Here is a 26,168-nt window from a genome sequence, read left to right on the forward strand (position 1 = left end):
AACAGGGGGGGGGGGGGGGGGGGGGGGGGGGGGGGGGGGGGGGGGTGATGGGTAGTGAGGAGGGCACCTTTTGGGATGAACACTGGGTGTTGTATGGAAACCAATTTGACAATAAACTTCATATATTGAAAAAAAAACTTAAAAAAGGAAAAAAAATTAAAAAAAAAAAAATAAAGCTCCATTCATTCCAGTCTTCATCAGCAAATACACATCAATTTCTTACATATAAGAGATGTTTCCCACAATGAAACCTTTCTACTTCTCTGGCCCTCACTGCTCTATTTCCTCTGAATAAAAACAGATTTGTAGCCTTTCAGAGATTAAGAGCTCTGTTTAGAAGCTAATGCAAGCTTTGAATACTTGCCACAAAAATGCACATACACCACACATAATTTTTTATGCAATTTCATGGGATTCACAGACACCCTGAAATGTGCTGGAAGTGAGGGCAAAATGTCTAAGAACTCCAGGTTTCTGTCTTATCTCTTTGAGTTAGTTATCTACTGCTACTAATAACTACCCCCAAATTGGGCAGCTTAAAACAACAATCATCTGACAATTTCTGTGGGACAGGAATCTAGAAACAACTTAGCAAGGTGTCTCTGGTTCAGGCTCTCTCGTGGGGCTGTAATCAAGATGTCAGCAGGGGCTGCAGTCATCTGAAGGCTGGGCTGGGGCCCCAGTATCCGCATACTGACAACTGGATCCCCTGAGAGTGAGTGAGACACACAACCAAAAGGAATCCACTGTGCCTTTTATGACCTACTCTCAGAATTTACACTTTGTCACATCCACTTTGTTCTATACATTAGAAGTGTTTCACTAGGTCCAGCCCACACCCAAGAGCCAGGGGAATTAAGCTCTACCTCTTAAAGGGAGGAAGAAAGAATTTGTGGGCATATTTTAAAACCATCACACATCTCCATGTAACCCAGTGATACCAAGAAGGTAGGATTCTATTTAATCTGCCGGTAATACCTCAGTGTTCCTAGCTTATCAAATAAATACCTGGCACTGATTCATTAATACACTGAGTTAGGCAGGGATCAGGTAGTTTTTCATAATAATCCTGTGAATTTGGTAGCATACCACTTTTAGAAGTATCTAAATAGAATCTTTATTTAGCTTTCACAAATGAATTAAACTATAAAATGAAGAATGGATGGTGATTCCTGAGCTATGCTGCCATGGCTTAAGCAAATCTTCTTCCCCCCAAAATTTTGGTTTAGGGAGATTTATATAAGAAGGTAAAAAGGACAAATTTTGTTGATAAGAAAGAGCTATCACTTTGAAAATTAAAAAAAAAAAAAAAAAAAAAAAGAACAGCATAGCAATCCCTAGCTAATTAAGATTTACCTTCCAAACTGGCTAAACAAAAACTATCATCCCCCTGAGCACTTCCTGAATTCCCAACTTTTGGAATTTTCCCTTCAGGTTTTTCACCAAGGCTTTGATTATCTATAAACCTGCCAAGCACACAGCCCCAGGAGGTAGAGCTGCCAGGCATAATCAATATGGTCAGAGAGAGGTAGATGTACACGTCACATTAGCATTAATTAGTGTCACCTGCAAAAGTCCCAAGTGCATCAATAAAAAATTAAGATCTTCATGTAAAAAAAAAAAAAAGCCCTAGGTTAAAAATTTTCCATTAATTTTTCTTCACTTTCAATTGATTTCAGTGCAAATATGCACAGAGTTTATATAAATATTCCAAGATGTCAAATAAGCCCTCCAACATTTATAGGTCATGTCTCCAAGGTACAGAAATGGGATCTGTAGTTAGTCTGTGTCTGTAAAAACATCTGCATTCTTTAAGGGAAGGCAAAGTAGGAGAAACCGAATTTTCCAATGGAAGTATGAAACTGGAAGCAGGAAGATAGCTTTGGGACAGTTGGTTACCTCTACACCTTTTCTCCTCCTTACCAGACATGGGCACTATGGTGAATTAACACTCGATGATACACGTATACTTGCGTAACAGCTCCAGTAGTTGTAATTCCTCATAGGCCAGCTTACTCCTAGTTACAATCCAGGGAGCCTAGCACATGGACAGAGTCCAATATGAGTGGCTGATGTATATATTGATGCTTTTGGACATATTTTATATTATGAACCATTCTAGAGATTTGAGTCCTTTAGTAAAAACTAACTTTGCCTTTTGGGTATTTTCCGTGCAGTCACCAGAACATACAATACATATACTAGATTAATACCACATATACATTAATCCCATTCCTAGATATATGTTCTACAAAAGCAAGAGATTCATTGTTTTCATTCACTAATGTGTACCTATCACCTGACACATCAGTTGAATGCATGAACAAACACATAAATAAACAAATCTTCTACCTTACCTGTATGTACAGTAGGGCAAGGCTGTCATGAATATGTTAGCAAAATACAATTCATTCTTTAAGTGGTTTAAAACATATTAAATTTAAAATTGTAAATAAATATAAATTCTTTTATGAATTCCCTTCCCTTGGTATATAAACACTCTTGGAAATCATCAACATGTGACTCTCTTTTTTCAGTCTATTCCCCTTGCTGGATGTAACCAAGCTATACTTGACATACACTGACACCTACTGGCTGATGGAAAATGTGTTCTGTGTGCATATATACATTCTACAATCTTTCTTTCTTAAATTCTTATTTTCCAACTTCAATTCATGTAATATCAGAAAGTCTCTCTACATTCACTTTGCTCCATTGATATACAGGATTCTGTGCAATTTTTCAAAGGTATATTCTTTGGACCTGGTGTTCCCATGAAAAAGGGTTCCATGATCACCTAAGATTCCTAAGTGCTAAGTGTTATGTTTTCCTCTTAACAATTCACATTGAACTTTGGACTATTAAGGTGCTGAGCAGCATAGCAGTAAAGATGCTTATATAAAATTTCACTGAGCCCACTGAGTCACAAATTTGTTTAATAACAAAAATGATAACAATAATAAGCAACCATTATTGCATAGTAAGAATCTCAGTATTATTTGACTATGGCATCCTTTTTTGCTCCCACAAAAACCTATTAATATCTTTATTAATACATTTTGGGAAATGCATCCTGCAATTTCCTATCTTTTCTCAGGATGTCTCTTTTTCAACCTCCTGCCCCCATTATCTTTCCCTCCCTTAATTCTCAGATCAAATGCTACCTTCTCTATGAAATTTTTCTTAATTAGAATTAATGAGAAAGCCATTTGTTTATGTCTGTCATAGGACAGAGCATGCATACCTTCTAGAGCTTTTATGTAACTTGTTAGTTTCCAAGATTAAACACTGAAACTCTGGAAGTAAAAATTCTGTCTCATCTATATTTTTATCTTCTATATCTCTAAGCAGAAAGTTTTACACACAGGAAGCCTAAGTGAACGTCTGTTGAACTGAATCAGAGGCTAAGTACTGCATGCATTAAATACTTGCAGCAAGAGAAAACTAACCTTCGGTTTATAAGACAAACTAAACACAACAGAGCTTGTGATCACACTGTTTAAAATGCTTATAAATGTTCCATTCAGTTAAGTATACTTACCCCAAAAGATGAGGAAATTAAGGCCCAGATTGGAGGTTATCACTTGACCTGCCAATGTAGCTAGTCAATGGAAAATCTGGAACGAGATTCCATGTCTAACTCCAATCCCATACTCTTCCCATTTTAAAATGTCAAATGTGTTGCTACAACTTCTAAGTGCCCCAAATGTTTCAGGTCATCTCAATATCAAATGCCCTAACAATCACCCCCAATTACAAATAGGGGAATCACTTCTGTGACTGACTTACTTCAGAGTGAAGTCCCATACCAGATATGATTATTAAATTTAAGAAATACATTTCCACAAATGAATCATGAAGCCCTATGCCCAATTTCTTCAATTAGGAGATAACACAGTCACTTTAATCTTTCTAGGTTCACACTACTCTTACAGAACACATTTGCTGAATTATATGTAAAGTGCACTAATAATTTGCATGTATCTATAAGTATGTGAAGAACTGTTTGGGTAGGAATTTTGCTAAGGACAAGGTATTTCCAGATAATCTCCTACCCTAAAGTTCTGTTTTCGCCGCAGTTGTTTTTTTAAACACAGACCAAGAGTTTCATCAAAGAGGTAAAAAGTGGCTGGTAAGCCAACGTGGATCTGGAGGTTTTACAATGACTAAGCCTGTAACCCTGCACTGGGAAAAGAATAGGGTGAATATACAAGTAGCTATTGGAATTAGGTCCAAAGAAGCCCAGGGAAAGCAAATCGGGTAGGAGACCTAAATGAAAACTCAATGTGGAGAAGGCTGAAAAAACCAAGTATCTGCAAAGGAGCTGAGCATGTGAGTCAAATGTGGAAAAGAGAAGGAAGGAGGTCAGCCCAAGATGCGTTAACATGGGTAGGAGCCATTTGTGAGTGCATGGTGTAAAAATAGATTAAGATGGGCTTGGGAGCAGCCAATTAAGACTGGTGTTTGCAACTAGCAGGGAAAAAGAGAAGACATTGAAATTAGGTTTAGAGGCAGAAGCCGAGTTTAGGCTTCATTAGGTAGGTAAAAAGAGTGGATTAGTTAATCTTACTTGGGGGCTAACAGGAAAGAGGTTTGATGGTATCAATCTGAAGAGTCCAAAAGCAGCACTTAGTAAATAAATAAATCCATTTACGTGAGTGTGTGTGTGTGTGTGTGTGTGTGTGTGTGTGTTTGGCTTTACAGGCAGTGTTTTTTGATGGTACTGTGAGTACTGACATAAGGACATAGCTAAAGGTTTTGAAGACAGACCTGTTTTTGAATCCTAAATCTATTACATCTTAGCTGTGCCTCATTGGGCAAGTAACCTCAATTTCTAGGACTTGTTCTAACCACAGCACTTTGACACATGTTATAAGGATTCAGTGGTACAATGTATTAAAAAGCTTAGAACAAGTCTGATACATAGTAAAGTCTTGAAAATAGTTAATATTTTGTTAGATCATTAAAACCACTATACTTATCCTTATATCTTTAAAGACATAAAGAGAAGGGGATTTATAGGAAGCTTACAAAAAAGAATAGACAGATGCGCAGAAAACAACAACAAAAAAATTACTCCCAAGGAGAAGAAAAGTAGAATGCCAATCTGTAGTCTCTATATAAACCTTATTTGAACCCAGACACTTCTATTCAGAAAACTCAACTATGCCTGAATAACTTTTCAGAGTTAACTTGAACAACCTAGCACATAAAATGTCAGCTGTGCCTCCCAACCTCCCCCTTTTGGCCTTATTGATTTAGAAACAAACTCCGTGATAAAATTAGCAAGGTTAAGTCACTTCACCAGTAAAGATATCATTATTTTATGTAGCTAAAAGGAGAAAAATTATGGAAATAAGAGGCGCTAAGAAAATAAGAGTTAAAAAAAATCTAGAAACCCACAGGGCTTAGAATAAATTTTTATATATTTATCTTTATATAATTCCCTAGGATGTAAGGAATAGTTTATTAGCCATGCACAATAGGAGAAAAAAAATTATAGGTCTCTAATGAAGACCTTACACATGTAAGAATACTTATAAACAAAAATATCAATTTCCATATCAATCCTTCTCTTACAGAAATACCACAAAAATAATATGGACATTGGTTGAAATAGAAAGCTTAGAGTCCTGTGGGTAATTATAAACTCTTAAACACAATGAACTATGTATGACATGCACAGATGAATGATTTGAGAAGCTGGAGAATGCCATTCTGATTGGACATGACAGAGGATGTGGCAGGCATAGGACAAAGCAGGACTAATGAGGTTAAAACAGAGCCAGGCTGTAGAAGACCTCACATACTAATCCAAGGAGATAAAGACTTTGGATAGGCAGAAGGAAGCAGAGGAGTGATACGACTGGGGATGGCCAGGCTGGCTGCAGAAGGTAAACTGGATTAGAGAGTTCTGACAGGCTGAAGAGACACACATAACCTCCACACAAAGAATAGTAATACCTGAACTAGGTTGGTACAATGCTGAAGAGAACAAAAATAATACACATGAAGAAGATTTTGAAAGAACACTGGACATGACCTCCTAACTGGTTGCAAGTAGGGGAATTAGGAGACAATTAATGGCCAACTTCAGGATTTGAGCCTGGGTGACTGGGAAAATCAAGATGCCACTGATAGATACAAATGGAAGGAAAACATACGCTCTCCAGGAACGTTAATGAATTTCTTCTACGTTACACATATTGAATATAAGAAGCCAGTGGGACATCGGGCAGAGACAACCTAGAGACAAAACAGAGATGTAAGCAAAGAACTTAAGTGAAAGGCAGGTCTGAAAATGTAGACTTGAAAGTTTTTACTCAACAGAAATTAGAGTTTCTACAATGAGAGCAGATGGGCTTTAGCAAAAGGGAAAACGAAGTCAGGGACATGGTTTCAGGCTACAGGAAAAAGAAATGGCAAAGGAGGAGGAGAAGAGGTCAAAACAAAGGAAAGGAAAGAGACCAAAGAAGCCAGAAGAAAACCAAAAGAAGGCCAAGACAAATGCTTTGAAGAATAAATGGTGAATAAAAATGAATGCTAAGGATTGAGAAAAAGCACATGATTTCGCTTACCAGATGACCCACTTGAGATCTGTGGATCATTAGCTTCAATAAATAATTGAAGTAAAAACATAAGTGGACATGTTAGAAAGAAGATCTCTTTAAACATGATCCAAAAGTAAAAGGCCGCCAATTCCAATTTTAATTTTGATACGACTGGATTATGACAGGGTCGTAATAATATGAACAGGCTATTCCCAAAAGAGAAAATTCAAATGGATGGTAAACATAAATACAGATGTTCAACCAAAGTAAGGAAAACACATATTTAAAAAAGATGCAGTTGTATCAGATTGACCAAAATTAATAAACCTGATGGTATCAAACACTGGAATAGGTATGAGGAGAAGGGTAAAAGGGCTGACTAGAATAGCCCCTAGGAGAACAACAATATCTATTAAAATTTCAAATACCAGTAGTAAGGACCACTCCCACTCTCCAATAAAAAGAATCAGAGCTCCTTGTTATGGCAGATTCTAGAGATGGAGCAGTGAAAATATGAATCTGGAGCATTTTACAGCATCAGAAAGGAAAAGGGTGATCAAAATTTAAAAATATGGAGGCATGTCAAAGGGATCCAGGAGCCATCCTAAAAGAGCTCTCAATGGCCAAAACTAGAAAAATTTGAGCAAAAAAAAAAAATAAATCAATAAGCATGTAAATAACAAAATATATAACATAGTATTGGATTATAACCCAAGGTATAAAATAAATATACATGAGTCCATCAGATAAAAATAATCGAATAAAGGGGTGCCTGGGTGGCTCAGTTGGTTGAGCAACTAACTTCAGCTCAGGTCATGATCTCACGGTTTGTGAGTTCAAGCCCCGCGTCGGGCTCTGTGCTGACAGCTCAGAGCCTGGAGCCTGCTTTGGATTCTGTGTCTCCCTCTCTCTCTGCCCCTCCCCCACTCATGCTCTGCCTCTCTCTGTCTCAGAAATAAATAAACATTAAAAAAAAAATAATTGAATAAGTAAATAAAAGAAACAAATCTTCCTCATGTAAAAATTCCAAATAATATATATAGATAGCACTATAATATATATAGACAGCACTATATATAATATATATAGATAGCACCTCTTTTCAGGAGATGAGGCTAACCTTTCCCCCTCCTCTTTGAGTGTCGGCTGGACTCAGTGACTTAATTCCAAAGAACAGAATGTGGAAAAGGAAAAACAGTCACTTCACAGTGAAAAAACTGGCCAACATCACCTAGCCAAGTGATCATGGTGAACATCACCAGTGATGGCTGTGGATACTCTGTACCTCCTGATATAACATGAGGATATTCTTTCCCAAACCCATCATCTCAGTCCAATCAAATGTATCAACTAAACCCAAAGTAAAAGACAGTGAAGAAAATATTTAACCAGTCCTTCTGAAAAATATGAAATTGTTCAAGACCAGAAGAGACAAAGGATACAAAATGAATTAATGCAATGCAGTATCACAGACTGGATCCTGGAATAAAAAAAGAACGTTACGGATTTCAAGCTGTACTACAAAGCTGTAATCATCAAGACAGTATGGTACTAGCATAAAAACAGATGCTCAGATCAATGGAACAGAATAGAGAACCCAGAAATGGACCCCCAAACATATGGCCAACTAATCTTTGACAAAGCGGGAAAGAATATCCAATGGAATAAAGACAGTCTCTTCAGCAAGTGGTGCTGGGAAAACTGGACAGTGACATGCAGAAAAATGAACCTGGACCACTTACACCATACACAAAAATAAACTCAAAATGGATGAAAGACCTCAATGTAAGACAGGAAGTCATCAAAATCCTTGAGGAGAAAGCAGGCAAAAACCTCTTTGACCTTGGCCACAGCAACTTCTTACTCAACACATCTCCAGAGGCAAGGGAAACAAAAGCAAAAATGAACTACTGGGACCTCATCAAAATAAAAAGCACAGCAAAGGAAACAATCAGCAAAAGTAAAAGGCAACTGATGGAATGGGAGAAGATATTTGCCAAACGACATATCAGATATTAGTATCCAAAATCTATAAAGAACTTATCACACTCAACACCCAAAAAACAATCCAGTGAAGAAATGGGCAAAAGACATGAATAGACACTTCTCCAAAGAGAAATTGCCAACTGACACATGAAAAAATGTTCAACATCACTCATCATCAGGGAAATATAAATCAAAACCTTAATGAGATACCACCTCACACCTGTCAGAATGGCTAACATTAACAACTCAGGCAACAACAGATGTTGGCGAGGATGTGGAGAAAGAAGATCTCTTTTGCACTGCTGGTGGGAATGCAAACTGGTGCAGCCACTTTGGAAAATAGTCTGGAGGTTCCTCAAAAAATTAAAAATAGAACTACCCTATGACCCAGCAACTGCACTACCATGTATTTATCCAAGGGATACAGGTATGCTGTTTTGAAGGGACACACGCACCCCAATGTTTATAGCAGTACTATCAACAATAGCCAAAGTATAGAAAGAGCCCAAGTGTCCATCAATGGATGCATGGATAAAGAAGATGTGGTATATATATATGTGTATGTGTATATATATATATATATAGTGTGTATGTGTGTATATACATACATAAATATATATATATATATATATATATATATATATATATATATATGAAAGTATTACTCAGCAATCAAAAAGAATGAAATCTTGCCATTTGCAACTACATGGATGGAACTAGAGGGTATTATGCCAAGCAAAATTAGTCAGAGAAAGACAAATATCATATGACTTCCCTCATATGAGGACTTCAAGACCCAGAACAGATGAACATAAGGGAAGGGAAGCAAAAATAATACAAAAACAGGGAGGGGGACAAAACATAAGAGACTCATACATATGGAGAACAAACAGAGGGTTACTGCAGGGGTTGTGGGAGGGGGGATGGGCTAAATGGGTAAGGGGCATTAAGGAATCTACTCCTGAAGTCATTGTTGCACTATATGCTAACTAACTTGCATGTAAATTAAAAAAAAAAAATTAAAAAAAAAAAGAACGTTAGTAGAAGACTTGGTGAAATCCAAATAAATCTGGGAATTTAGTTAATATTAATGCACCAATGTTGGTTTTTCAGTTTTGAAAAAGGTGTCATGGTGATGTAAGATAACATTAGGCAAAACTGGAACTGGGTCAAGGGTATGTATACAGGAACCATCTACACTATCTTTGCAACTTTTCTATAAATCTAAAACTACTCCCAAATTAAAAAGTTTATTTAAAAAAATGTAAATTAACTCTATTCCAGGAGCAGCAACTCCACTTCTTCCCATCCACTTTAAACAAGTCGTTGCAGAATTGCACAAGGAGGTGTGTACAAGGGTCTTCACTGCAGAACTGTTACTATCAAAGAAAACAAAATTAAAATAATTGCAACAGAATGACTAAAGAAACCATGAAATATCTATATTATGGAATATTATAAAGCACTTAAAAATGAAATATCTACATGTATTGGGAAGATACAATGCTGAGTGAAAAAATAGACTGTGGAAGGGTACTATGAGATATGGTAAGAAAAATGAAAAGATAACACACAAAACCTTTCTATATATACTCCTGGGGCATTTATAAACACGTCTATGTTGAGATAAAGAGTGTTCACAGTGGCGACTTATATAAGGGAAACTAGAATTCAAGATGGTGGCCAAGGGGATTTGAGTTTTACTCCAAGATGTTGAATTTATTGTACAAGAAGAATGCCTACATTATTTACCTGGGGAATTACAAGTGATTAATTTTTTTAAGGTAGGGAGAAAATTTTCCTCTAACATTAGAGAGAAAATGGCAGGGTAAGGTTCTGGCAGTTGCTATGGTGCAATAATGCAGAGGGCATCCCATGGAGACCAGCAGTATTACTGGAGGCCCTTGGCCGGAAGCCCAGCCTAGGTCCCTGAGACAAGCACGTACTCTCGTGGTAGATGTTACAACAGCAGCTGGCCTTAACACTGGAGAGGCCAATAATGTCATGTTCAATGTATTTTGTTTCCAATAGAGGTGCAAGCACCTCAATGCCTTGAGGGTTCGTGCAGCCACCTGGATTAAAAAAAAAAATCCCCATGTGCTACTGAAAGAAACTGACTTCTTCCCCTCTACTCCAGCTGACCTTAGAATCCAAGGTTTATTTTACACTCACTGTCAAGAATAAAAGCAGAGCCAATCAGGACTACTGCCGTTGTTTTAGATGACAAATGTCAAACTATTCTGGCAGATATGGAAGATACTGTCCTTTTCTTTTATACTCATTATCCTACATTAAGCCACATTGAACTTCCTTATAAGATAGGACTACAAAAACACATGGAATAGGTTGGAGAAAATTTAACTCAGAGCATATATTTAAATAAGTGCTTAAAGCTCCATTTAAAATACTACAGTTTTCCTTAATATGTTTTAAAGAGATCATTTCCCACCAGTAATCAGATATTTTTAAAATAACATTTGAGAAGCTTTAGCTATACAATTAAAAGTAAGTTTCTCCTCTACCATAGCTAAATACATTTCAGATGATGAGAAGCCAAGGCCCCCTTCCAACTCTCAGTCTTCATTCAAACAGGTCACAGAGATTCTGTAGTTCATCATTTTAATAGCACAAAATTAACACAATACTCTTTGCACTGAGACAATAAAACTTGAACCCTGCTGAACCCAATTGCGCTTTCTCTGTGCTTACACTTAGGTAAATGATATGCTGGAAAAAGTCACACTATAAATTCACAATTGCAACCCTCAATAGGCAATGAACACCACCAACCACTCCCACACATCTCTAGTTATCTCACTCACCTCCTCTCCAAATGACCATTTTGAATCTTATCCATTCTCCTCAAACCTCCAACTGTCCACCACACCATCCCTTTCCCTCTTATGCCTCTCCCTACACCACTCCTATTTTATAGATAAAATAGATGCCATAGAGGACCAAGTCCCTTATCTTCCCAAAACCTAGTATGCAAACCTGTTCCATCTACTCCAATTGTGACCTTCCCTCCTGTAACAGAAAGGAAATTATCCCTACTCCCAAGGCTAGTTTGAGATACCAGCCCCTCCTATCCTGTCAAAATCAATCACCACTTCTTTCTCATGTGTAATCAACCTCTTCCTCTTAACAGGATCCTTTCTATTGGCTTTTAAATAGGCTCAAGAGGATCTAACCCCACCTGCCTGGCTTCACCAGCTTCCCATCCCTTCAGATCTCTCCTTCCCTTCAAAGCCAAACTTCTCAAAACAGTTGTCCATACATGTCTCTGTCACATCAGCTGCCACTCACTGCTCCCCCATTCCAATATAGCTCCCAGCTCTGTCACCTGACAAAACAATTCCTGCTAAGGTCATGATGACTTTTTCAATCTAATTCCAATACATGTTTTATATCCAACATCTTATCTGACCTCTCAGCAGGATCTGACCACTTATTTCTTCTTAAAGTACTTTCTTCTTCCCTCAGCCTCTATGAAAATTTCCTCCTAGCCCTCTGGTTGCTCCTCCATCTCCTCTCCAGGCTCACCCTCCTTCATCCGGCCCATAAATGTGGTAGTTCTTCACAGCTCAGTCCTTCCACCTCTCTTCCTAAACAATCCCACCCCTGCCCTTGGCTTCAATTATGACCAATATGCAGATGACTCACAAATTTAAAAACCCAGCCCAAACCCTGCATCAGAACTCCAAGTCTGCATATTAACTTTGTTTGCTATTTTCTCTTGAATGACTAAAATGTAACTCAAACTCAATACATATAAAACTGATCCTCATGATCTCCCAAACTTGATCTTCTTCCAACATTATCTATCCCAATAAATAATGGTTTGGTTCCAAATTCAATCAATCACAAACACTGCAATATTACTATCTCTCAAATCTATCTCAGCTACTGTCACCCACTCTAGTCATTTCTCTTGGGCTTTTGCAACAGCCTCCTATGGGATCTACCATAACCATCTGTTCCCTGGTTGGTGGCCAGAATACACTTTTGGAAGCATAAACTCACCCTTCTCTTTAGACAAAACATTTAATAGATTCTTATTGTTCTTAGGATAAACACACAGACAAAGCTCTTTAAAAATGCATTTAAGATCCTGAGTTGGCCTGCCTCCTCCCTACCCTTTTCCTGTTCCTCACTCTATTCCAGAGTAGCCACCTGGGTCTTCTTCCCAGCTCTTGTCTTCACTGTGCTCGTTCTCACCACTGGCCTTTTATATAGCTTTCTCCTTTGCCCAGAGACTCTTCACACAGTCTCCTGCTTCTCATCTTTCAGACAGCAGTTAAGCATAAGTTCTTCCTGGAATCCCATCCCGACTTGGTTGGTCTCCCTAGGATTTGCTCTCTTAACACTATCTAGCTCTTTTGCATAGTACTGATTGTATTGCAATTTTGCATTTATTTGTCTTTCCCAGTAGACTCCACTAAGATCTACAATGCAAGGAATCAGATCTCTTTTAGCTCAATTTTGTATTTCTAGTATCTAGCACAGTAGTATGCTTTTAATAACTATCTGCTGAATCAACAAATGAATGACCATCTACAACACTTGAGGTTGAAAACTTTTCTGCTAAATGTCCAAATTCAATGGGTTCTTGAAATCAGGTCACTTTTGTTTGGGACCACCGTAAATACCTTCTTCCCTTTATATCTAAATTACTTAAGATAGCCCTGGAAAATGAATCCCTAGCTCCAGCTTGCTTTTCTCTGATTCACCCTATGTAAACCTGATAGGATGCTGGGGCAGCATCTTCTTATGGGCAGTCAAGATGGTAATAGAAAAGGGGACCAAGTGGGGAAAAAAAGACTGCAAAAGGAAAGGGAAGCTTGAAACCATTCATTTGAGGCTGGTAAGAAAAACTCTAGGACCAAATGTTAGATTATCTTAATATGTGAAGAGATGTTATATTCAAGAATCAACAGATTAATTTTTGGTAGCTCTGGATGAAAGCTTCTGGGAGACAGAGCTCAGCTCGATAAGAGGAAGACCATTCAGTCAATTAGAACTATCTCAGTGTGGTCACTCTTTTTAAAGCATTAACTGTGTCATGACCCAGTGAATTCAAACCTTGTCTGGTGAAAGGCATAGCACAGAGAATGGTGGTTCTCAAGCATTTTTGTATCAGCTGTGGAAATCTTTCTTCAAACAAAAGTTTTGAGGAGAACCTCATATGCCAGACCGATACATGGGAGCATCTCTGTGGGCAGATGACTGCCACCTCCCCACTGCCCACCCAACCCCTCTCTGCCACTGCAACAGGAGCAGCCTACTGGCAGTTTCTACATAGAAACATGCATGCTTCCCCTGCCCAGTCCTTCTCAGCTTTTACTGAGGTGGGGGTGGAGTGGAGGATAGTACTTCTCTTTTTTCCATTTTCTTTGATCAGCTAATGAATATGATTTTTCCATGAAAATCCTTTCCTCAACATAAATGTAGATTTTGTTCTTTTCAAAGAATTTTTCTGTGTACGTTTACCATGTTGCCTTAACTTTACTGTAAATTCCTTTATGGCACTAATCTTTGGTCTCCTGCTTTGGAATCACATATAATACCAAGTATAGTAGGAGGTAATAAAAAAAGAGGAAAGAAAAACCCAAACCCTTCTGATGTGAAAAGTGAAGGCATTTACTCCAGGTCTGATTCATAAAAATACCTAACACATGAATAGAAAACACAGGAAAGTGAAGAAACAATTTCATATACACATTCTCCATGTTTTAGCCAATCCCAGTCCCCTCTCCCTTTTTACCCCCACAGATCACGATTATACTTGTCTCACATTCTTTCCTCAGAAAAAGGAAAGCAGATTCTTTCCAGAAAGCAGTTCCAAGAGATGGAATGCTTTTCATAGGAAAACCTGCTTTGACTGGTATCTCTAGGGAAAAAGCTCACTCTTATTATATGTCCTGGTCTTATTTCCTGTATCTTTTTTAATGATTATAATTCATGGATAAGAATTCCAAATAAAAAAGTTTGAATTTAGACCGCTGTACTTACACAGTCCACTCACAGGAGGGATTTTTCCAATTACAAATTAAAGAAGCTTGTGCTCCACTTGCTTCATAATGTAGAACAATTTCTAGGTGAGTAAGTCTAGGTGATAATAGCAGTGGTGATGGTAGTAGAGACAAATGTGTGAAAAGTACTTTCCAAAGAAGCATTTATATTTTCCCAGAGGTATTTGATAACTTTTATGTATTTTTAGGTTAATTTCCTTTTAATGGATTCCTGTTCTAAGAAGCTAAGGCAATGGACTTCTGAAAAAAATCACATTTGTATCCTTCAATTCTGATTTAGAAGATCAGATATGGACATGGTATAAATCAGAAGTTTCCACTGCTGATGTTATGTATTAAGATGCATAAATATTTACTGAATATAGTATAGTAAGCAGTATATTTTGGGGAGTAATCAAAATGCTGACACATTCTAAACTATCAAAGGAATTGTTCTTGAGGAAGAACATACATTTATAGTGACATTTTCACATCTCCTAAAATTTTATGGTGAGGGACTCTACATGATATAATGAAAAATAACTGAATTTGGAATCAGGACAACCTGGCTCAAATTCTGGCTCTATTACCAACTAATAAAGTGACTAATTATTTCTCTTACTGCACCTCAGTTTCCTCATTTATAAAATATAAGACTTGGACATTCACATCTGAAGTTTAAATTCATCCTACTCTACAAAAGGAATGCCCCTAATTAGAGTGCACTGACAATATCACGTTGTGACTTCTATGTGGAGACATAGAAGACATAGAAATGGTTTAATAAAGTGCTTTTTAGGAGTTGGTGACACACTTATCAATTCATTCACTTACTTGCTCATTCACTCATTTTAGCATCATATTCACACACTATCCAAATAAATTCATGTCAAGTGTTCTAGTAGGTTATGTAATTTTTAAGTAACAGGTCTTATATATTCTGCTAGATATAAAATTAGCATAAATTAACATTTGGTTTATGTTTTCATCAATCAAAAAGGACAAAGGCCTCTAAATCTCCTAAAAATCACCTAATTTTATCTCAGGCAATGATAGTCTCTGACACATCAGGTACGAGCACCTCAATTAACCATACTTTAGCAATGATTTTATGAAAGTGACACAGAAAACACAGGGAACAAAGTAAAACTAAATGGAATTACATTAAACTTAAAAACTTTTGTGCATCAAAAGACACAATCAATAGATGCAATAAAAAAAGTGACCTCGGGGCGCCTGGATGCCTTGGTCAGTTAAGCATCTGACTCTTCATATTGGCTCAGGTCATGATCTTGCAGTTGTGAGATAAAGCCCCATGTCGTGCTCTGTGCTGAGCGTGGAGCCTATTTAGGATTCTCTCTGTCCCTCTCTCTCTGCACCCCCCCCCAACTCTCAAAATAAATAAGTAAAGTTAAAAAATGCCATCTATGGAATGAGAAAAAATATTTGCAGGCCACATGTCAAATAAAGAGTTAATATCAGAATATATTAACTCCAACAATTCAACCACAAAAAAATCAAGTAACCTGATTAAAAAAATGGGTAAAGAACTTGAACAGACATTTCTCCAAAGATATAAAAACGGCCAACAAGTATATGAAAAGATGCTCAATACCACTAATCATCAGAGAAATGCCAATCAAAACCACAATAAGATACCACCTCACAGCCATGTGGACGGCTACTATTAAAAAACCAGAAAACAGGGGCACCTGGCTGGCTCAGTCGGTGGAGCATGCAATTCTTGATCTCAGGGTTGTGAGTTCAAGCCCTGTGTTGTGTGTAAATATTACTTAAAAACAAAATCTTAAAAAAAACAAACAAAAAACCAGAAACAGAAAATAATGTGTTGGTAAGAATGTGGAGAAATCAGAACCACTGTTAGTGGGAATGTAAAATGCTGCAACTACCATGGAAAACATTATGGAGGTTCCTCAAAAAATTAAAAACAGAACTACCATTCAATCCAGCAGTCCCATCTCTGGGTATATATCCAAAAGAATTGAAAGCAGGGTCTCCAAGAGATATTTGCACACCAAGGTCACCGGCGCACTGTTCAAAATGCAGAAGAAGCAATCCAAATGTCCACTGAGCGATGAATGGATAATCCCAAAGCGTTCAATGGAATAATACTCAACTTCAAAAAGAAAGGCAATCTTGTTACATGCTACAACAAAGATGAACCACCTTAACGACGTTATGGTAAGTGAAATAAACTAGTCACAAAAAGACAATACTCCATGATTCCACATGTATGAAGTATTTAAAGTGGTATTATGAACTGAATTGTGTTCTCCACAAATTCACATGTTGAATATGAACAGTTAGGGCTCTAACCCCCAATGGGACTGTATTTGGAGACAGGGCCTTTCAAGAAGTACTTAAGTTGACTGAGGTCATAAGAATGGGGCTCTAATCAGATAGAACTGCTGTCCTTATCAGAAGAGGAAGAGAAGCAAGAACTTCTTCCATCTCCACCCCCTCTCATCTTTCTCTTTGTTCTCACAAACAGAAGGGGTCATGCGTGGTGGACACAGCGAGAAGGAGGTTGTCTACAAGCCCATGTGAAAGGCCTTACCAGAAACCATCCTGACGGCACCTTGATCCTGGACTTCTAGTCACCAGAGCCTTTGAGAAAATAAGTTTCTGGTTTTTAAGTCATCCAGTCTTTGGCACTTTGTTATGACAGGTGTAGCAGACTAACACACTCTATTTTATTTTATTTATTTATTTTTTTTAATTTATTTTTTAAAATTATTTTTATTTATTTATTTTATTTTATTTACTTTATTTTCTACTTTATTTTAATACATAAAATAGAATAGTGGTTACCAGGGGCTGGGGGATAGAGGGAGAAAGAATTGTCTAATGGGTATAGAGCTTTCAGCTGCAAAATAAAAAAGCTCTGGCGATCTCATTTTGGAAAATGTGGGAAAATGTGGGAAGATCCACTACCAATAATAGGACTCATGACTTAAAACAATGAAGAGAATTCAATTTAGCTTTTAAAAAAAGCCCACTTCTTTGCACTTAGTGATTACATTCCCTAAATTCTTTTCTCTTATAGACATAAGAACAAAGGACTTAAAACCTATAAAATTCTTCATCATTGTTAATTAAAAATAAATCTATTTTTCACATTTCCCTAAAGAAAATGAGCGAAGTATAACAATAAACATTTATGTTAGGTTTGTACTTATCCTTTTTACTCTAACTAACTTAACATGTGGGATTATAGAGGTTTGGGCTCACGCTGCAGTAAAATTTCTCTTATTTGCTGGCCTACAAAAAATTTCCAGAAACTAGTGGGCTGTGCCACCCAGAGGGAAAAGGTAGACACAGCTGGGTTTCAGGAGATAATCCACAACAGGGTTTTTCAACGTTGGCACTACTAGCATTTGGGGCTGGATCATTCTTTGTTGTTGAGGCTCTCTGAGGCATTGTAGGATGTTTAAGAGCATCCTAGGCTTTACCTACTAGATTCTAGTAGCCCCTCAAGTTGTGACAACCAAAAATGTCCCAGACATTGCCAAATATCCCCTCAGGGGCAAAATGACTCCCATTCTAGAAAATAGGAGGCCATGGATGAATTGATGATTTAGCACAAACTGCAGAAGTAGTTAAGATAGGGTGGTCCAAAGCTAAAAAGTTAATATTTATGATCTAAATTCTGATATACAAACTAAACAATATAAGTTGTAAGATAATTGTGGGCAAGGGGTACGGGGATAAAAAACAATAGACTTCAAAATGTCAAGAGACATGTGTGTCTATTGCTAGAAAGAAAGAACATTCTAAATATGTTACTTGCCACTTTTTGTGTGTGTCCTCAAGGAACTAAAACCATAGTTACATTTGCTATTTTCCTCTTTTAGACTGCCATCTGGCAATCCACACTTCCACTAAAAAAAAAAAAAAAAATTGCAACCAATTGGACTAAAATAGTTAATGCACCACCCCACATGCCAAAAATATGCCAGGGAATCTACGGTTTGCTCAGTAATGCCCCCAAAGAAAGAAACTAATGTCTCCTAAAAGACAACGTCCTTGAAAGACAAAAGCAAGTAACTAGCAGAATGCTTACCCAACTTGTGAAGTTCCCCTCCTACCTTTGGGGATAAAGAATCAAACAGTAGTAGAAGAAGAAAACAAAAGCAGTTATACACAACAGGCAAACTGAAGTCATCAAACTCATTTATTATATCCCTAAGACATGACATACAAAGTTAAAAAAGGAAAAAAAAAGTCACTAATCAAATACAGAACACAACTGACTATAGTCATTGTATTTCCAGTGTCATGGTAATTTGTTAGGAATGAGCAAAATAATGAGACAGTGCATCGAATCTCTGTCACACAACTCAAAACAGGCAGTGTAAAGATTCTTCACAATAATGAATATAAGGTTCATCACAGTAACTTAGTCTACCACCGCTTCCTTTTTCTTAGCACCCAAAAGTTGTCAAAAGACAAACTGTCACAACCAAACTGGTATATCCTTAGAGTTCTCTTTCACAAATCCATAAAGGCAGTTACCAACAGAGGAACAGCAATTATCAAATATAAAAATAAGCAGAAAACGAGGTACCATTCATTTGACAAATGCTTTGTTAAATGTGACCATAAATTTTATATACTGAGAACTTCTACAAGAACTCACCTAGATGTAGTAAGGAGCAAGACGCACAAGGTCCTGGTTCACAAGGAGTATACATCCTAGCACATGAATTCTAGTGGAATTATCAAACATTTGCAGAAAGTAACACCGTAAAGCAAAGTTAGAAACACAAGGAACGTTTTCAAAGAGAGGAGAGTTAACACCCCAAGAAAAGAGTTAACAGAGAGAACAGAAGACTTGAAGTATCATTATTGGTATCACAGATACTGAGAGAACAATTCATTTGTAAGACAGAACAGATTGTGACATAAGAGAACATTTTGAATAAACACATTTAGATACATCTGTGTGAAATCTTAGAAAAACAATGATAAAGAGAAATCCTATAGGTTTTCAGAGAGATAACATATAAGAGATTTTCAGATACTCAAGGATTGACTACAGTCCAACTTTAACAATACATAAAAGAGCGGATTTCATCAAATCAATGAAACAAAGACTAGTAAGTGAAAAACCAAACTGTAAAAAGATACAACTATACAGTACTATTTATAAATATTTTTAAAACATCAAATATTTTTATGAAAATGGACTTATACAATAAAAATATAAAACCCTTATGGCCATGATACGTTAAGAGGGAAGCAAGGGGAGCCTGGGCGGCTCAGTTGGTTAGGCATCCAACTCTTGATTTCAGCTCAGGTCATGATCTTCCAGTTTTGTGAGTTCAGGCTCTGTGTCAGGCTCTGTGCTGACAGTGAGGAGCCTGTTTGGGATTCTCTCTCTTTCTCCCTCTCTCTCTACCCCTCCCCTCTGTCTCTCTCAAAATAAATAAAGTTTAAAAATATATTACAAAAAAAAAAAGAGGGAAGCAAATAGGTCAGGTCAGGGCAGTGGCTTGATACTTCCCTAAGAAGAAACTGCCACCATCACCAGAATCATACATGATCTCAACATAGAGGACAGAGTTCAGGAGACAGGGAGAAAAGAAGAAATGCAAAACCTTATTAAGGAAAAGTCTTTTCTCTTACTGCAGGTAAGAAGGGACTACTATATAACAAATTAGCAATTAAAAAAAAAAAGGAAAGTAAATATAACAATATTAACATCAGGCAAATTGGAATTAAGCGGAAATAGCATCACATAGAAAGACAGCAAAAATCTCTCCTGGATAAAATATGCAATTAGTCAAGTTGTCATGGCACAAACATTTATGTACCTAATAACATACCTTCAAAATATACAATGCAAAAACTGATATCAAAATCAGAAGAAAATAACTTATTCATAATCATAGTATGATTTAACACATCCTTCTCAAAAGTCCACATTTCAAATAAATAAAAAACATAAAAGATTTTAACAAGCTTCACCACATAAATCCACATAAATCTATAAAGGCACACACAAACACACACAGAAGTAAATGTAGAATACAAGCAACAAAGAGCTTAAAAGGTAACTATGTATTAGGCCATACACGTGCACACATACATACACATACCAAAGTGCCCAAAACATCAAAGCATAAGCCAGAGTCTCTGATCATACCTCAAAACAACAAAAGGATCTATATCTGACCTGTTTCATTTAGACTGGCATCAGATGGACAAAAATCTAAATGGCAGCTTGGGTGACGTTACAGAAAAATGGGCATTTATAGAAACTTCAGGTAGGAATATAAATTTGCAATGCCTTTTTACAAAGTTAACTAGTATTATCTATCAAAATTTTAAATGTTGTACCATTGCTTCAGCAATTCTACTTCTAGAAATCCCTCATAAAAAAAAGCACACATAATTACAAACCAAATTTGTATAACGACACACAATGAAATGCTACTTATAGCAGCAAAATTGTAATAACCCAAGTATCTATCAACAGAAAAACAGTTAAATTATTTATAGTACACCCATTACATAAAAATGCAAAGCACTGACTTGTAAAGAATCTCCCAAGACACAGTGTTGCTTTCTTTTTAAGTGTAAAAAATACACATGTATCTTCCAAATTATGTTAAGATGAAAAATAAACAGAAAAAGGAATTGAAGAATATACAACATACTTTTTACTTCCAGAAAGGGGCATGATGGAGAACTTTCACATTTTACTTTATGTATGTCTCAACTGTTTAAATATTTCATGATTGGTACTGCTTATATAATCCAAAAAAAAAAAAAAGAGCAATTTTTCAAAATTTCGTATTTACTTCCTAGAAAACAACTGGCATCTTTCTGTTCTTAGTACAAATTTGATCAAACCCATTGGAGAGTACAGGACAAGTATAAACTTCAATCTGTTCTCTCTGCCAGGAACACTGCTCTCTCAGATAAAGCTCACTCCTTTACTTCAAGTTTTCCACTTAAATATCGTCTTAGGAAACATCCTTGACTTTTCAACATAAAATGACAACCTCCTACACCCATCCTACTCCTCCCCAACTACTTTACCTTGCTTTGTATTTCAGGAGAGTAATTTAACACCTGTGTTTTGTGATAATAGTACCTACCCCACAGGGTTGTTGTTAGGCTTAAATGAGCTAGAAGCCCTCAGATGAGTGCCTGACTCTTTAGCAGGAGCCATGAGTCACATGGCCACATTGGTCCACGGTTTTATGCCTCTTCTGTTTATGATCTGCCTTCTCCCCATTAGAATGACAATCCCAGGAAGAAAGGACTAGGTTTTTTTCACTATTGCATCCCCAATGCCTGGAAAGTGCTTCTCAGTAAATATTCATAGCTGTTGATGCCTGATTAAGTACTACAGCCATATGCATAGACAGCTGAGATTACAAGAAAAAGACCAATTATTTTCAGTAAAAGCAAGCTTTGTACACATTAGCATGAATCATCTGTAATAATTCAATCTACTTGAAAGCATAACATTTAGCAGTACAACTCCTAGAAGCTTCAAATAGGGAAGTGGCATAGTACCATTTAATTCATTAATTTCTCAACACCAAATGGCAAAAGAAACTAAACAACGTGGAATGAGAAAACAAACACACAACTTACTTTTCATTCCTGCTTTTGACGCATGGCTGGTAGAGGACCTTGACAGCATTCCAGGCAGAACTGGAATCTGCCTTTAAGATGTCTTCCAACAGGGGGAATTTTGTGATACCTCTGGAACTTCCCAAAGATTCAATCACCAAACTGTCTGAGTTTAAAAGCCATAGCTAAAGATACGGAGAGAAAAGTCCAAGTATAAGGATATCATTATCACTCATTATCATATTTCATACCATCACTAAAAAACAAAACACAAAACTGTAAAATACCAGAAAAAATACAGGAGAATCATGTATATAATTTTTAAGCACGGTAAGTCTTTCAAAGTATAACATCTGGTAGAGTCACTGAGATTATAAAAGTTAAAAAAAAGAGAGAGAGACAACCAACTAGGAGAAACTATTTAATAGTATATAACAAAGGTATTATCTATAAGATATACAGCTCCCAGGAAACAATAAGGGGGCAAAAACAGCCCAACAGAAATAAAGGCAAAGAATATAATCAGAATTAACAGAAGAAATAAGTGATAAACATATAAAAATGTTAATATAACTAGTAATAAGGAAATGTGAAAATCATCTGCCACCCTTTTCCACTTATCAGATTTGCAAGTACAACAAGATGGCACCATCCAGTTCAGAAGAGGGGTCTGGAATGCTGGCAGAAGAGTGTTTTGGGATTTGGATGCCTGCCGTTCATTGAGGAGCTCAGCAGGGGTCTGGCTTCAGCCTTACCCCATGGGGAGCTCTGAAGCAAGAATCCCACCCACAAAATCTGTCCCACCTTCAGACAGGAGGCCCCTTCTTTTTGCACAACAGGGTCAAATCAATGTCAGTAGGCAGACCAGAGCAGGGGTGGGAAGAGGTAACTTTCTGAACAAGGTGACAACTGTCACATAAGGGCAAGTCTCTGGAGAAGAGGCAGCTGAGTGCCATTAGCAGTCCACACCTCTCAGCAGCTGGGAAATAGGTGTATCAGCCTGAGTAAAGGGGATCTGGGCGGGGTACCAAGAATGCCTCACTATACGGGATAAATTAATACAGCTTTTCTGGAGGATGATAATTATCAATTTAAAATACACAAATTCTAATACCGTATTAGATTAAAAAGGTCTGTTTCTAAAGAAGTGCTAAAATACACATGCGAAGATCACTTTCATTGCCGCACTGTCTTTAACAGCCACACACTGGAATTCTAGACCTTAAAGACGCTGATCTACATTTACACTAACAAGAAACAATCCTTATGATACACTGCTGTGTGAAGTAAACATATTGAAGAAAAATGCTCATCATATGATTCTGGTATGTTTTACAAACAGAAAAGCAGAATGTGAGTGTATGAACATGTAGTCATATATGGATGGGGGGAAATGTTGGAAGTACACATACCAAATTAATAATTTTTACCTTCAAATACTATGATATAGCAAGACAGGAGAGAAGACAAGGTGGAGGACTACCACTGCCACTACATTCTTCACACTGGCTGTTTCAAGAATGTATTACTTTTATAACACAGAAATTTTTTTGAATTTAAATATTATATTAGTAGATTTTATAAGTTCCTATTCCTGAGTTTTAACTTGAAAACCTTACAGTAAAAGAAAATTAAAACTAATTTCAGACTATGGCTATCAGGCATAGTCAGTATTAAGTTCAGTCAAAAAGTATTTTAGTTTTGGTAGAAATTATCTGAGTCAGAGAAGCATGGGGTCCCCATAATGGATGGCCAGCTACGAAGCCACCTAACAACAACCTAACCCCCTGCCTCCTTCTAGCTACCATGTTTCCCTATTAGCTTGTGAGTTCCTTAATGGCAATTTTTGCTCTACCCTGAACACCTAGAACAGTGCCTTTAGAATAAGAAATGTTCAATATATGTTCACTGGTTGAAAAAACAGATATGGAGGCAGAAAAGAGACTTGGGCCTTAAGATTCTCATATATATAAGTGGTCCAAATTCTTGTCTGCAGACCATTATTTCTAACAGCAACAGTATAATAGTAGATGCTTGTGGTACATGAAGGAAAGGATTCCGTTAACTGCAGGGCCTCTTATCCCAAACTTGCCACTCCTTCTCAAACATCAATGTGTTAACATCAGGATCTCAAAGAGGTATCTGCACCCCTGTGTTCACTGCAGCACCATTTACAGTAGCCAAGATGTGGAAACAATCTAAATGTCCATCAACAGATGAATGGATAAAACAAATGTGCTGCATACATACAATGGGTTACTCAGCCTTAAAAAAGAAGGAAACCTTGTAATATCCAACAACACAGATGAACTTTGAGGATAGTATGCCAAGTAAAATAAGCCAGACACCGAAGGACAGTACTGCCGGATTCCACTTACATGAGGAATCTAAAACAGTCCAACAGATAGAAGCAGAGAGTAGAATGATGGCTGCCAAAGGCTGGAAGGAGGGAGAAATGGAGAGTTGCTAATGAAAAGAGTATAAAGTTAAAGTTAGGCAAGACGAATAAGTACTAGAGATCTGCCTATTATATTGTGCCTATAATTAACAACACTGTTAGCATGCACTTAAAAATCTATGAAGAGGGTAGATCTCACATGAAGTGTTCTTACCACATACACACATATATATAAAAACAGGAGCAACAGAATATATTTTGAACATAAGAGTATCAAAAAGGAAAAACGGAAAAATCAATAGGGGGAAAAAAGTGACAGAGACAGAACTGTGTTATACTGACCAAGAAAAGTCATTAACAACTTAGAGTGAAAAACTTTATTTTGTGGTGTGAGCAGGTTTCAGGTTTTATTTTTCTCTATATCCCCAGTACCTAGCACATAGAGCCACTTGCTCTTTTGTTATTGAGTTTGGTTTGGGAATTCAATGGATATTACAAATTCAGTATTTGATCATTTATTTTCTAGACCTGAGAATTAAGAAAAGAGAATGGCAAGACTAAAGAATTTCTGAGACCCTGGATTACCAGGCTACAGAAAGATGGGAGAAATAACATCTTACCAAGATGTACACTTTGCTGTCATGACCTTGAATAGTGAATCTAAAAGTGCTTCTTGCAGTGGAGAGTTCCACCAGACACTGGGCGATAACACTCTGTACAAACTGGGACCTGTTTGAACAGAAATCAATTTTCACAATGTGCCTCTCATAATAACTCTCACTGGCAAGAGGAGCCAAAAATACCCACAGGGTACCTAAAAGGCAGAGGCGTGTGCAGCCAGACTTTTCTATATGCTGCTCATTCCTTCACAGACTGTGCTAATGTGGATTTTAATATATTTTAATGTATTTGTGTTTGCTCCAGTCTTCTTATAACCTATTCTCCAATCCTTAATACATTTCCCACCCTGAACCTAACTATTCCCTGACTGAATAAAAAAAATACTGTATTAGACATGTTAATATTCCACTTGTGCTATAGCACATCAAAAAATGAGTTAAAAAAGAAGGCGAGATGTTTCCTCCCAAACATTAGACAGTCATCTACAATGATTTCCATTTGGACCCCCTCAAAAAGTCAGAGCTGAGGTACAGAATCAAAGTATTTACAGGAGGATAAATTTTAAGGTTAAAATCAGATTGCCATAATTTTCAGATATCCATAAATGAATTGAAAGATATGCTATAATTAACTTCTGTTTGCAAACTAAAAAGATTCCAAGAAAGAAAACACTAGTGGATTTAGTGGCTAAGTAACATTTTTAAAAAAAACACAGGAGTTGTTTGAAAACTGACCCATGTTTCACATTTTAAATAAGTCAAATTAAAACAGAAATAATTATTCAAAACCTATTGGTGATTAGGTTGTAAGAACTTGGATATCTGGCAAATAGAAAGAAGCACAAAAAGTTTTCAGAATTTGAAGTGTTAATATAAGCACATTTGTTTATGCCAATTTGTAAGCAAGCCATAAATGAATCCTCAAATCTTGTATATGTGTGGTTTGCTTCAACTGTCTAAAAGCCTTTCTCAAGGGTTTTTATTTTTTCCC

At 36.9% G+C, this 26,168-nt stretch overlaps 1 protein-coding gene across 6 annotated transcripts in view; it reads right to left on the reverse strand.

Annotated features, from left to right (window-relative positions):
• Positions 1–26,168, reverse strand: part of UBE3D (ubiquitin protein ligase E3D) — a 239,155-nt gene that overhangs the window by 171,807 nt on the left and 41,180 nt on the right. For all 6 annotated transcript variants that reach the window (XM_049653938.1, XM_049653940.1, XM_049653941.1 and 3 more), the window contains exons 7-8: positions 25,178–25,286; positions 22,181–22,344 (exon numbers count right to left, since the gene is read on the reverse strand). In XM_049653938.1, the coding sequence (XP_049509895.1) occupies positions 22,181–22,344; positions 25,178–25,286 (273 nt within the window). The remainder of the gene's footprint in view (positions 1–22,180; positions 22,345–25,177; positions 25,287–26,168) is intronic.

The sequence above is a fragment of the Panthera uncia genome, assembly GCF_023721935.1.
Source record: "Panthera uncia isolate 11264 chromosome B2 unlocalized genomic scaffold, Puncia_PCG_1.0 HiC_scaffold_24, whole genome shotgun sequence".
Classification (NCBI taxonomy): Eukaryota; Metazoa; Chordata; class Mammalia; order Carnivora; family Felidae; genus Panthera; species Panthera uncia.